This window comes from Marmota flaviventris, chromosome 2 (genome assembly GCF_047511675.1).
Source record: "Marmota flaviventris isolate mMarFla1 chromosome 2, mMarFla1.hap1, whole genome shotgun sequence".
In the NCBI taxonomy this organism is placed as follows: Eukaryota; Metazoa; Chordata; class Mammalia; order Rodentia; family Sciuridae; genus Marmota; species Marmota flaviventris.
The window spans coordinates 107,073,477-107,087,622 of NC_092499.1; the positions used below are offsets into that span (position 1 = coordinate 107,073,477).

The following is a 14,146-nucleotide window of genomic DNA, read 5'->3' on the forward strand; positions in this document are numbered from 1 at the left end:
TTTCCTTTGAGACAGGAAGTAGCCTCAGAATTCTAAACTCTGCCTTTTGTTTTCCAACAGCATCATTAGCCATTATCTCACAAGTAAAAATGTTTTTCTTTGCTTTCTCTTTATACTAATGCAAATGAATTAATATTTTTTTAATTACTAAATGAATTGGACATACAGATGCACATTTGGAATCCCAGTGACTCAGGTGGTTGAAGCAGGAAAAGCCCAAGTTCTAGGCCAGTTTCAGAAACTTGGTGAGACTTCCAGCAACCTGATAAGAGCCTGTCTCAAAATAAAAAGCAAAAAGTGCTGGGGATGTAGCTCAGTGGTAGAGATATAGAGAGCCCCTGGGTTCAATCCCCAGTACCAGCCCCCCCTTGACTATAATCTATACTATTCCAGTATCCCCCCCCCTTTCTATATATAGTACCAGGGATTGAACCCAGGGGCACTTAACCACTGAGCCACATCCCAGCCCTTTTTGTATTTTATTGAGAGACAGGATTTTCCCTGAGTTGTTTAGGTCCTTGCTAAATTACTGAAGCTGGCTTTGAACTCATTATCCTCCTGCTTCAGCCTCTGGAGCTGATGGGATTTCAGGCATGCGCTAATATGCCTGGCTAATCTGGATTTTTTTTTAAACAAAAATGCAGATTCTGATTTGCTGAGTCGAAGTTGATGGTGGGGATTCTGCAATTCTAAAAACATTACATATGATTCCAATGTTGCTGGTCTGTAGTTCACACTTTGGCTGTGAAAGTTCAGTAGCAGGTCATTCATTAGAGACATGATGTATGCTGAAAAATGATGTATAATACCACTCAATGACCAAAGAAAAATAAGAAAAACAAGGCACATATTCCATTAGAAGCTGAAGTTTTATTATAGGATAACAGTACATAAAGCACATCTAAAATTGATGTGTTCAATGCACTTTTAATAAAGGTAATGTAATATTAAAGGTACAGTTTCTAAGTACAATATAACAACATTCATATTAGAATGAAAATTGGAGTATTTAAAAGACAACATTAAATCTCTCTTTTTTTACAGCTCATATTTACAAAATGAATCAAAATATTTTTTTTTAAATTCAGGACTCAATAAAATAAACAGCTGGAAATAAGCAGACTACTGTAAAGAGTGAATTGAAAAGAAAACCCAATGTAAGTGAGAAGTTGGATGATCCTCTAATAAAGATCATTAGCAAAGGTTTAGTTCAATACTACTTTTTAGGATTCCCATAAATGGCTTGCATTTTTAGTGTGGCAGAAAAGGAGTTTTTACATACTGTACACAAAACAGACAGCATATATTTATAGGTACAGTATTACTGTTTCCAAACTTGTATGTATATGTACAGAAGGCTGAGTTGATTACTCACAGAGTTTTGTGAAATTTGTGTGCTTAACCCTCAAGACCTACACACAATTAGAATCAGCATTTCATGTGGTGTTTTTAAATGTGGCTTTTTATACTTAGTTGTGGAAGAAAATGTTAACCATAAGGCTTGGTATACTTTTATAAATTTGCCAGAACAACCCAGGAAAAAAGTTTTATTTGAGATACACTTGTCATTTAACAATTATCAAATGCTGACATGTGCTGGCCATTGTGTAGGCATGAAGAGATACAATCTCTACCCTAGGGAAGCTTGGATGCTAAATGGTGCTTAAAAAAAAAAGTTTCAATCTCTTTTCAAGTGAGACAGTTAAGGAATGCCATGATTTGTATTAAAAGAGATTTCTCCCTAAACTGTAGCCAATTCACTTTTAAAGGTTAACTATTAGCATTAGCTTTCATTAACCACACAATTTGTATTTATAATTAAGGTAATAGCAACTCTTCCATAGAAATGGAAAATGTCTAGAAAGGTGGGTAAATATGCAGTGCATGGGAGCCACTTAATCATGGCTTGAGAATTTATCACCTTCAGTTACAAAAAGTGCAGTAAACAGAAACATTTGCTCTATATTTATAAATTGCTCAAAAATCTTTGCTAAAGATCTTACAAATTCAGTAATATTACAGAACAATTCTAATCAATATTTAATAAGGCTAACTACATCCTTAGTTAGATATTTGATATACTGATTTTTAACAATGCCAATAGATCTTTGGAGTATAGGTGAAGCTCAATATTAAATGACTTTGAAAATGAAGGTCCTTTTACTCAGTTCATGGAACTGGTTGAGATCATATTAAAGCAGAATATCTCTTGTCAAATTTGCTGTCTGACTTGTTTTCTACAGGGGAGTGTGTCCATACTTCTCACAACTCAGGAGGGTTTAGTCTGTCATCAAACCACCATGAATATTTTATGTAAGTGCTTATTATCTATAATAGGAGTTAAGGATATAACTCTGTCAGATGCCAATAATACAATTCCTTAGTAAGAAAAAAATGACTTATTCCATTAAATTAGAGTGTTTCTTTGGGATCTCAAAGGCCTGGCAAATAATTTTCAGCTCAGGAGATATGGTGTAAAGCCAAGTAGCAAACATAAAGTCAATGCTAATAATTTTCATATGTCCATATTTGTAAACAAATTCACCTATATATGTCAAATATCCATACTAAGGAAGTAATTGTATCCTAATTAAATACACTCTAGAATAATTTATATAATGATATTATGTATTTAAAGAGAAAAGCATGTCCCAAATCCAGCACTCTGATACAGTTGCCAGTTGGGCACAGGTAGATATATATATATATATATATGTATATATATACAAATATATAGTTATACTCAGTGAAATTAACAAGACCCAAAGGTGGTATTGTCTAGGAATAAAAGGGATTTTTTTGTTTGTTCACAAAAGTAACTTATCTAGCACCACACATCAGAAAAACACAAAAATAGCACACTCTAGTTCTAAACAGCTATGTCTAAAATAGATTATATAGTAAAACCAGTATTATACAGCATATTGTGGATTTGATAAACAGATAAATATTTGCACTGAGTAGGCTGTTTATAATATAACATTTTCTTATCTATACAGAATGAAAGCCAAAAAGTTAACTGTATAGAGATGTGCAGAACAACATTAAATATTATGACTCAAAAGCAGGGACGAAGGTAAATTTGAAAGAAGAGTAAGAGAGAAAATGTTTACAGGCCATTACAAGTTCTTAAGTTAATAGTAAATAAGGAATCAATTGCTCAAGTTGAAGAAAGCAGTAAACAAGAGATTGCATTTACATGCAGATGTCTAAAATTTGTATTTTTTAAGTCTATGCACAAAAAGTCATTTGTTTTATTGCTTGACATTCAGTTATGGCTAGATTATTTAACCTATTTTTTTGTACTTTGGAAACAAGAATATTGTTAAAGGTGCCATAAAAATGGACAACATTGAAAACGGTTTGCAAATAAACCACCTAACACTGCAGTTCTTTATACATATTAAAAGCCTTGTCTGGGGTTTGTCATATGTTAAATATATTTAAACTGGGAAAATATGTTGTAGCTTGAAGCCTCCCATTGGCCCAAACATCCAATACAAAAACACATCTCCAGAAAAGGAGCAGGCAGACAATACAGGTACATTTAAAGAAGCAGCCAGCTAATGTCCTAATGTTTAAACATTTACCACTGTTTTATATGAGATTCCAAACCATTGTGGATAAGAGAATTTTGGATTCAGGAAGATGTATACAGTACATACGGATTTTTTTGTGTGTGAAATCATTTTCACTATATTGCTCAAGAATTATCTGCATTTACATATGCAATCTGTTCAATGATAATCAGCTTCCTAGAAATACTATTCATCCACATTAAAGTAAAAATGAGTGAGACAGGAATCATGCATGAACACCAAAGAGGATTCTGTTGTTCTTAGGGAACAAACTCATGGCATGTGCAGCAAGCTATCTTTCATTAGCTCCTAGGAGGATTGAAGAAAAAAGTGTGGTACTGCTAATGTGGCAAAGCACATCAAATGTAAATAGCAAACACAGATTCTCTAGGCATCCATTTAAAACATTCATATTCTCTTTCTCTACACAAGACTCCATGTTATGTTGCATCACTGAAAAAAGTTTGCTGCTATTTGGACTGAATATTCTGTCATTCATTTGTAAGCAAATAAATGACAGAATGTACTTATTGCTCTAAGATCTGAGGGTGTGGTTGAACATGGAGATTCCTGCCTTCTACAATGGCTCCTTGTTATGAAGCCAGGCTTCTGGATTATTTTTAAAATTATTCTGAAAGTCTGACAAAACTGATCCCACTTATACACACAAATAAGCAAACAGACCCAAAAGTGAAACCAATTGCTTTGGGAGACACTGCTAGTGAGCCTTGTCTCTTAAAAATAAACAGCAATAAAAGGGGTGCTGTAATCAATCTGGCAGAGCCTCTTTATATACTAGTGTTTAGGGACAAAATGAAGACCTGTATTATAGACTTCTCACAATAGATCAAGATTGACTCTTGCAATTGCATTTGGGGCACATAATGTGATCCATAGTACAAAGTTGCCTTCATGGAGTTCTGTATCATAACTTTAGAGGTAAGAAGTGGCAGTTACATGTTATGTAAAAAAGTCAGGAACCTGTGAGTATGAGTGTGTGTGTGCGTGTGTGTGTGTGCGTGTGCGTGTGTGTGTGTATCTGGAGATGAGAAGAAGGAAATTACTGCCATTTTCCATGTTCTTTATTATTAAAACCAACCAGGTAAAGGTATCTGACATCTGACAGACATGTTTCCCTAAAATATGATTTTCTGTGGTAGTAAGAAAATCTGTAAATCTGCTGAATGTGTATTCCACCGGTAGAAGAGTCAGAGTCAACAATTACATTGAGCCTCTCTGACTTTATGGAGACTAGTATAAGGGAATTATGAGAACAAAATGGTTATTTAACAAATGTAGCATGTAACTCTAAAATCTAGATCAAGTTGCTGTCCTACAGGCAGGGTTTGATTTGTCTTTAAACATTAGCTTCTGTATTAATTCATCAGATATAAACTACAAATATGAAAGTAAGAACATTTTACATAAAGGGATTTTTGGTTTGCTTCTAGAGAAAAACATAGTGAAAACAACATTTATTTGCTGGCTTTAAAACAAACAATTGTGTTTTATCTTCACCCATCTCACTGTACTGATAGGCAGGTCTTAACACTGGTTTAAATTTTTTTTTTTTATCCATAACATACAGAATTTGAAATAGTTTAAAGCATGCAATGCAATACATACATACACACACACACACACACACACACACATCATGCATATTTTAATTATTAGGGAAATGGTAAATGGAATATGTAAGGTCTTCACTTTGAATGATGTTCTGTGTTGGTGTATTATTGATTATTTTTTCTTTTGCACACACTGGCATAACTTTTCACTGCTTTGGAAGTTATTCAGTGTTTTTAAGCACACAAAACTGAAGAACACATAAGTTTTGAACTCAACAAAATGAGACGGTAGTGAAGAGTTTACACATACATGCAGTTCTATACAGTTCACTTGTGCCTTGGAGGGATAGTATTATTATCATTATTATTAATAATAAAAAACACAATTTGTCCCAGTAGTACTGGCCACCCTGTTTTAAGAGTTTTAGAAGATCCCTGAGCACATTGTTTCTGACTCTTAACCCCAACTCCAAAATGAAAGGGCTTCTATCCTTGATATCAAGATGGATTGTCATTCACAGTAAGTCAATCATAAGGTGCTTATTTACCCTTTTGTTTTTCACCAATCAGCACAAAGAACTGTCAGAAAATAACTTTATTATTATTATTATATTATTATTATCTTAAAATAATAGCGCTGGAAGGACACATGATTTAAACAATCAATGTTTGAAACAGTGGCTTTAGGATTATTATCTGGCTGCCCCTCAACAATAACAAGTGATTCGATCGACATTCCTTAGCCAAAAACAAAAGAAAAACAAAACAAAACAAAAACCAAAAAACTGTACAAATATGTATTTTTCCCTGAGGGATCAAGGTACACCCGCAAGTGCTCTATGTACATATTGCACTAGAGAGGGATGAAGAACATGTGCAAAAAAGCAACAACGAAAGAAGCTCACAGACCTTCCCACTAAGGGTTCTGCTAAGTTGTTTTGCATTTTGGAATGTCGGAACACAAACAGCTAGCTATTCCTTAGTTCTAAAACTAAAAACACATTATTTCTACTATGGCACATTCAATGAAATAAAAAGTTTTCCAAAGACAGATAGACAAATTCCATCAAGAAAATAATACAAAGTTTGTTTGTTTGTATTTTTTTTTTTAGAAAATTACATTACTTTCTTTCTTTGTTTCACATTACAAAATCTTTTTTTTTCTTTACACAAATCACATTTTATTGCAGGAATATTTCAAGTGCCATCAAATATTTATAGAAGGGTTAAAAAAATAGAAGTCTCTCTAAAGTGGTCCAGACAAGGCTTTGTATAGAATAAATCTTTTTTTTTTCCATCCTCTAGTTTTGATTTAAGTATTTTGAATACATTTTCTTTTTCCATTGACACTTAGTAGCCTAGAAGCTGTCCGACACAAGCACATCATATGTACTCCAATCACACACGCACACACGCACACAGGCGCGTGGGTACACACACACACATACACTCATACACACACACACACACACTCCTTCCTCCCCTGACCCTCAGCCCACCCCCATACGCTCACAGAGATCTGGGTATCCACACTATAAAGAACAACCAAACTTAGAAGCAGTGTCTTAGGTCATGTTTTCTTTACGTTAGGAAGGGTGAATTAGGATGCTGAAGACTTAAAAAAAAAAAAAAAAAGAAACCCAAACTTTAACAGAAATTAGGATGTTGAACACTTACAAAACATCCATATCTTTAACACAATTTGCAAACTGTCCAAAAAGCACTTTCATCTGCACTTTTGATCTCATTGTGACCAAGACCAGTGTTTTTCACAATATAATATGATCATCTGGACACCATTATAACAAAAAGTATTCTGGCTTTGTACAAAAGCCTCATTTATCTTATGTCAAAAGATTAGATAATGGCATTATAGCAGCCAAGTTGATGACAATGTGGTTCTAATCTTTAAAAGGCTATTGGACATTTAAGTTTAAGAAACTTTATTTATATAAATTATTAAGAATAATTATTCAGGTATCACCCAGTATTTTGTGTCACCATGCAGGTGTTTTTATGATAAAGAAGAAAATTAAAATGCAAAGGTTTTCACATCATTTTCTGGGACTCTATTTCTTTCAACTGCATTTATTGTTTAACTTCAGATCCCAACTTAGATCCAAATTTTAGTCAGTTGTTCCCTCAATTTCTCTGGGCACGTCTCTGTCTCTAGTATTCTTTTCCTACATGGTCTGTGAACTTTGCTCTGACAGCCCACCTCCTGCTTTTCTTTCAGAAACACCTAGAAGCAGCATCTTCTTTCTCTGTCTTGGTTTACTATAAAAGCAATGTCACCATGGCATAACTATTACTAAGATTAGAGCATCATTTTCTTTCTTTCTTCTTCTTTCTTTTTTTTTTTCTTTTTTGGCATTAGGTGCATGCAAAATCCTTTCTGGGAAAAGGAATTTCTTTGAAGTTCATCATTACTTTCTCTCTCACCCTTAGAGAAGTTCAATTAGCTCTTCTTATTCACAAATGGACACTGGAATTAGGTTTAGTTGCTCTTTAATGCGCTAGCACCTGAGGCTGGTCATATTCAGAAAGCTTTGGTTAAAAAGAAGTTAATATACTTTACTAAAACCATCCCCAAATTTAGTGACTATGAATAAAAAAAAAAATCTCCGCACCCCACAAACCACACCACCATTTTCTCCCCGAAGGAGAAGTAATAGAAAAGATAATGGACAAATAAATAACTGAACTAAGCTTGGTACTCTTTTCAGAGTATAAATACTATTAATCTTTAAAGGAACTATGTTTACTTAAATAAATGTTTGATTTAACCCTTCTTGCCCAAATATAAATACTATATGCCAACAATTAACCTCTTTATATAAACACTCACATAAAATTTTATATGCCTGTAAGAAATTTAAGTAAATATTACTCTCATCTTCTATTTATGGTTAAACCCTTACTATATTTTTGAAAAAAAAAAAGGATGCTATTTAGGCTTCATACACACTTCTGCATAAATAACTGCTTCCCCTTTTCCAAGTGCCTCAGGAAACAAGCCAGAAAGTTGGAGTTAAAAACAGTGAAGTGCTCTGGGAAGCCAGCCCTGGTAATCCAGCTCAATATCAGGGGCTGCAAATTCTTGCAGAAAACTCTGGAGGGATCCTATGGCAGAGGAGGCTCTTGGGTGTAGAGGGCTTCTTGGACTCCCATCTTTACACCCTGGAAGATATTCCTTTTTCCTTACCAACATGGTCTTTGAACCCCATCCCTAATGTGACCAAAATCATCTTCTAAATGCCCACATTACTAAAAGGTCACTTGTTTTTAAAATATGCACACTTGTGCATCAAACTATTCCTTCCTCTCCCCCCCACTGGGGCTTACTGAAAAAGAAAGAAATAAAGAAAAACAAGAAATCTACAAAATTTAACAAAAATAACTCAATATTTCTCACCTGAAAACTAAAACCAAACAATCTTCTAAATATTCAATAAAATAAATTACAGTCCACAGTTTTCTAGTGAAGATAAATACAAGAGTAAATGTTTGCAGCTAGCCTCAACTTGACTTTAAAGGCTTAAAATATTTACTATTTAAATAAGAGGAACATGGTAGGCCTCCCTCACCCTCCTATGTATTCCCTACCAAATATGGAGAGCAATATTCTAGAATAGTGGCATCTGGGGACAACTAGTCTAGAATCAACTCACTCTGAGATGAACTCTTAGGATTCCTGGATTATACCAAGAACATAAACATTCAAAGAAGGTTTCCTGTCCTCACATGGGGAATGTGTATCTGCTCCAGATATAATCTTTGGGTCCTTCTTCACATAAAAACGTAGATTACAACACAATATTCTAGTTGCTGACTTTGTTCTATAACAGTTAGAATTCCAAGTTGAGTCCGAGTCCATAGTTTTGACTAAACTGTGTAAAATGAGCCTCCCCTCCCCCTGCCACCCAAAGGTGGCATTTTGAAAAGCTTTCTTTGTTCTAAAAAATTTGATGATTTAAGTCCACAGCACCAATCAATCATTCAACTTTGTATGAAGCATAAACACATCTATCCTTGAGCTTACCAAAGAGCAAAGTATAAATTAGGGAGGGTTCTGTTTCTAATGCCAAAATCACATGTGGGGGGGAAAAACACCAACATGTTGATTTCTAGATATGACCAGCCACTCTTTTAAAAGTAATTTTGTAAACAGCAGCATAAATACCTCCCGACGTACCTTCCAAGCCTTCTCAGTTAAACTTGTGTTTCTGGTGCACATGCGACACGACAGTGAACACGCTAGCATTTAATTTAAAGAAAAAGGTGCAAAATGAAAGTGCCTTATCAATTCAACAGGAAAAGCTACACCAGTAACTACATTTTATATTAATTAAAACAATATATAAACAATATCTCTTTTAGCTATATATAGTCTTCATGCCCATTTACCCTGTAATATATTATAATGCTATTGTTGCTAGTGCTATGGACCCTTTTCATGCCATCCTGCTGACTGGCAATAATCGGTGAGAAAATAAAAACTTCCTTCATCAAACAAAGAGCAAGTTGTGCAAAGTAATGCCGCAACCTCCGCTATGCACACCAGTCACCGATTATTGCTGGACTCTCTGCTGTAACTGACAGATTGGCGACTCTGTTGAAAGTCTGTGGGCAGTGAGCTACAAGAAAAGGACATCCTCCGACTTTAGTACCCTCCTTCTGCTGTAAACAGAGGTCAACGCTCAAGAAGTCGAGACAAAAAAAGGGTCCATATCTGTAGGCATAATGGAAATCATATGCATGAGAAAAACAAGTTCAACTTTTATTTGTTTTCATTGTCTCCCCTCCTTTGCCTGACCCCGATCACCAAAAGATGTGCAGTGTGTTGGCGCTCCAGGGCTGTGCAGGGCCATAGAAAGTGTCTTGGTTAATTTTTTTTTGTTTTGTTTTGTTTTCTTTTTCATGTTTGTACTTCAGACATTCTAGAAGTGCTTAGGTGATACATTTACCCATCAATTTGCATTGCTGGCTCAAATTCTGAAGTGAACAACTCCTTGTATAATGGAGGAAAATGAAGTCGCACAATGTCTGGGTATATTGCTTTAAATGCCATTAGCTTTTCCGTATGTCGTCCACATAAGGCTCTTAATGTAGACACCTTGCATATTAACTGTAAGTAGAGAAAGGAGATGACGTCAGGAGAGGACAGGCATGAGAATGGAGAATGAGGAATCTGGACCATCTTTACAACACTGTGTATGATGGAAATACATACTTGAAGCAACTTAAACATCCAGTAATAGAGAATTGGTTAAAAATAAATGATGATATAGTCATAACCTAGTAGGCTAGTAATACACTGAATGCCTTTTTGAAAATGAATCATTTAACCTGAGACAGTATTCATAAGCAGAAGATGGCTCTACTTATCAATGGCAGAATCCAGATAGAACCCCAGGTTCTTGCCTCCTCCCTACTCAGGATCAGGGAGGATACTTTCTGCTCTACTGTCCAAAACTCTGCCTTCTACCACTGCAGAAAAAGAAGAGGTCCAGTGATGGAGAAGTGGAGGAACAGTCAATCCTGGGTAGTCAGGGCACTGCAGCTAGAGATGAGGGCATTCCTTACATATTGTATGAAGAACTAGCACTAGTCATTTTCAGGGGCAAGTTTCTTCTGAATAAATATCTTTCCTTACAACAGAGCTATTCTGGGTCTAAGCAAAAGAAGAGTCAGAATAGTGAGAAGTGCCCTGATTGACCATTTACCAGTTGAGTGTAATAACATGATCTGCACAACTACTCTTAAACTCTAAGGCTCTATTCAAAGGCAAAAGCTTGTGATTTCAGCCCAGAATAATTCTTTCTAGGACGAATATCAGCATATGTTTTCTGTGTTAGGTGCCCTTGCATCTGGGTAAGAAGACGGAACAGAGAGTGAGAAGCTCCTGACAGCTCCTCACCCTTCCATTCCCCAGTCCTGTTCCAGTCACTCATTCAACAGGTACAAAGATAAAAAACAAAACAGCAATTCACTCCCAACTTCCCCTTTCACCTAATTTGGCTATCAGGAGAAAAGAAACTGAGTCAAAGAGAAAAATAAAACAAAATTGTTCAAATCGTCCTTTCCAGTAATAAAACACATATTCTAAGAATGAATAGAGCAGCTTCTTCTAAGATCAAAAACATACAACTAGCACTAACACTGAAGGCTATTAGCATTTAAAATTGGTATCCTTACTATATTTTTATTGTGAAAGATAATTAGTAAAAGTGAAACCTGGGCTGGGGACATGGCTCAGTGGTAGAGTACTTGCCTGGGGTACCTGAGGTGATTTCTAGCACGAAAGAAAGGAAGGAAGGAAGGAAGGAAGGAACCGTAATGCTTTGAATACAAGATAGTGATAGGAAATTGATAAAGAAAATAATATAAAAGCCATTTACTTTTGATTATATTAGAATATATGATTATCCTGACTCTTTTAGTCCTTTATAACTTCTTCCTTCTTCTAAATTCAAAGATTATTTTTCTAATTTATATCAATGCAGAATGTTAACTCTGCTTTATGCCCAACTTTGATGGAATAGGAGAAGGATTTCCTAAATGATTTGATTCTTAAAAAATCTATTTTCTGAGCTGGGGATGTGGCTCAAGTGGTAGCGCGCTCGCCTGGCATGCACGGGGTGCTGGGTTCGATCCTCAGCACCACATAAAAATAAAATAAAGATGTTGTGTCCACTGAAAACTAAAACATAAATATTAAAAAAAAATTTTCTCTCTCTCTTTAAAAATTTTTTTTAAAAAAATCTATTTTCCTATAATTGCCCTATTATTATAGAACACTGTGTTTTCAATATAATAAATAGATTCAACCTGGGTAATGACTTTTGGATCAACAGAATTTTCTTTTCTTTTCTTTTTCTTTTTTCTTTTTTGGTACCAGGGATTGAACCCAGGGGCACTTAACCACTGAGCAACATCACCAGCCCTTTTTAAATTTATTATTTAGAGACAGGGTCTCACTAAGTTGCTTAGGGCCTCACTTAGTTGCTGAGGCTATTTTAAACTCATGATCCTTCTTGCCTCAGCCTCCAGAGCTGCTGGGATTATAAGTATGTACCACTGCACCAGGCTCAACAGAATTTTTCATGGAGATTATTTTTCTTTTAGTAGTTTGTGGCATGCTGATGCTTTTTGGGGTTGTTCATATGACTTATAAGAGCAGCTGGCAGCATGATTTGTGCCAAAGGATAATTTAGGCCATGCCAAGTAGAACCCTTTGGCTCTCACCTTTGTTAGTATTCCATCTTCTCGGTGATTCTTCTGTAGAACGTGTTGAAGAGCTAGCTGAATTTTCTGTTGCAGTTTTTCAATTTTTACCTTTTCCTGTAGCCATGAGCGATCTAAACATAAGAAAATGGTACTTTTTAGTTTCATTTCTCCAATGAGTGCTTTCCTCCTGACTCCAGATAGAGATGATGATGCTATGATGCATATTTAGAGACGCAGAGGCCAGTTTTAGGTCCTCTTCCAAACTCACTCCTAAAGGAGTGGAAAAGTGATCTGTGGCAGTTATAAAACAGAATGTTAAACTTTTCCAATTTTACTGATATTTAAAGGAAGGAAGGATCTTCACCTTCCAAAGTATAGCCGTTTGAATTTAAGGTCATACTCATGTGACTGCAAATAAAACCACCATGGTCCCTTTGTAATAATTGTACTTCTGGATGAAATATCCATATCAATATTGCTAGACTTTTTGTAAAATATGAAAATTGTCTTATAATCCAGGGCAACTAAAAGTGTCAACAGAATTCCAAATGAATTATATTTAGGATAAAGTCTATTGGTGTAGGAATTCCAAATAGAAAGTAGTAAATATGCAAAAGTGATTGTCCCCAAGAGGCCAGTACTGGTTGAAAACATAGATTAAAATCAGATAAACTCACGGAGGACAAACAAATGGATTTAATAAAAGGTAGAGTGTCTTAAAATAGACATGTCATTTTGGAGCTGGTGTTAAAGAATACCCTGTCCTACCACACGCAGCACTTCTGGAGGTTAATTTTGGCCTGTGTTTTATTCAATTCTCTTTTTAAAAATTATAAGATCTTTTTCAAAAAGTACATGGAGCTGCTCTTGGGACCCTCTCAAATATCAATAGCCAATGAAAGTTATGCACATTGTAAAAATTCTTTATCTAGACCATTTAAAAACCATTTGATTTTTATTTGGCTATCTTACCTGCCGACATCAGTACAAACGCAGAAAATAATGCAATTTCATCTTCAGTCAGGTGCATAGAACATAAACTCTTTCCAAATTCAAACACAAAGCTAATAAAGTCTTCACAGCCTGCAAGAATAAAATAAAGACAGTTTAGGATTTTGGTTGTCATCCTAGGGAAAAATATGGAAGAAAGTTAAGAGAGATCAAGTAGTTGAAGATCAGAGAGGATAGTAATAATATTTCCAGTTTAATAGTTTGAAATCTTAAAAGAAAAATTTTAGCCAACATCATCACGGTCACTACTACCACCCACACTGCTATACTACCATCATCGCCCCAGTCACTACCATCACCACCACCATCACCATTACTACCAACACCATCATCATCAACTACCACCATCAATATTATCATTCAAAATAATGAGAGTCAACTTTGGCTGAATTTTGTGTGATTAATATGTCATGCACTGCTCTAATAGATTTCTTTGGATTTCCTCATAGCTCAAAACAGCCCTAGATCCCCATTTCAGAGGTGAGGAAACTGAAACTTGCAGAGATAAGTAATGTACCTGAGGGTCACACAGGTAGGAAGGATAGCCTGAGATTCCAAGTTAGGCTACCTGACTTCACAATCCATATTTTAAGTGAGATCTAATGGCTACAATCTAACTAAAATGTTAAATTGAATCATTTATGTTTTCAACTACAGAGTTGAACACCCTTAAAAATGTTAACCAATGACACATTCTAGTGGTAAAACTATTACAACTATTTAACTAAGCTGAAAACACAATATGAGAGTCTCTTT

General features: G+C 35.2%; 1 protein-coding gene across 2 annotated transcripts in view; it reads right to left on the reverse strand.

Annotated features, from left to right (window-relative positions):
* Window positions 1–850: 850 nt before the first annotated feature.
* Window positions 851–14,146, reverse strand: part of Rora (RAR related orphan receptor A) — a 676,242-nt gene continuing 662,946 nt past the window's right edge. For both annotated transcript variants that reach the window (XM_071608338.1, XM_027926174.2), the window contains 3 exons: window positions 13,352–13,462; window positions 12,398–12,510; window positions 851–10,277 (listed from right to left, as the gene is read on the reverse strand). In XM_071608338.1, the coding sequence (XP_071464439.1) occupies window positions 10,113–10,277; window positions 12,398–12,510; window positions 13,352–13,462 (389 nt within the window). In that variant the 3' untranslated portion in view covers window positions 851–10,112. The remainder of the gene's footprint in view (window positions 10,278–12,397; window positions 12,511–13,351; window positions 13,463–14,146) is intronic.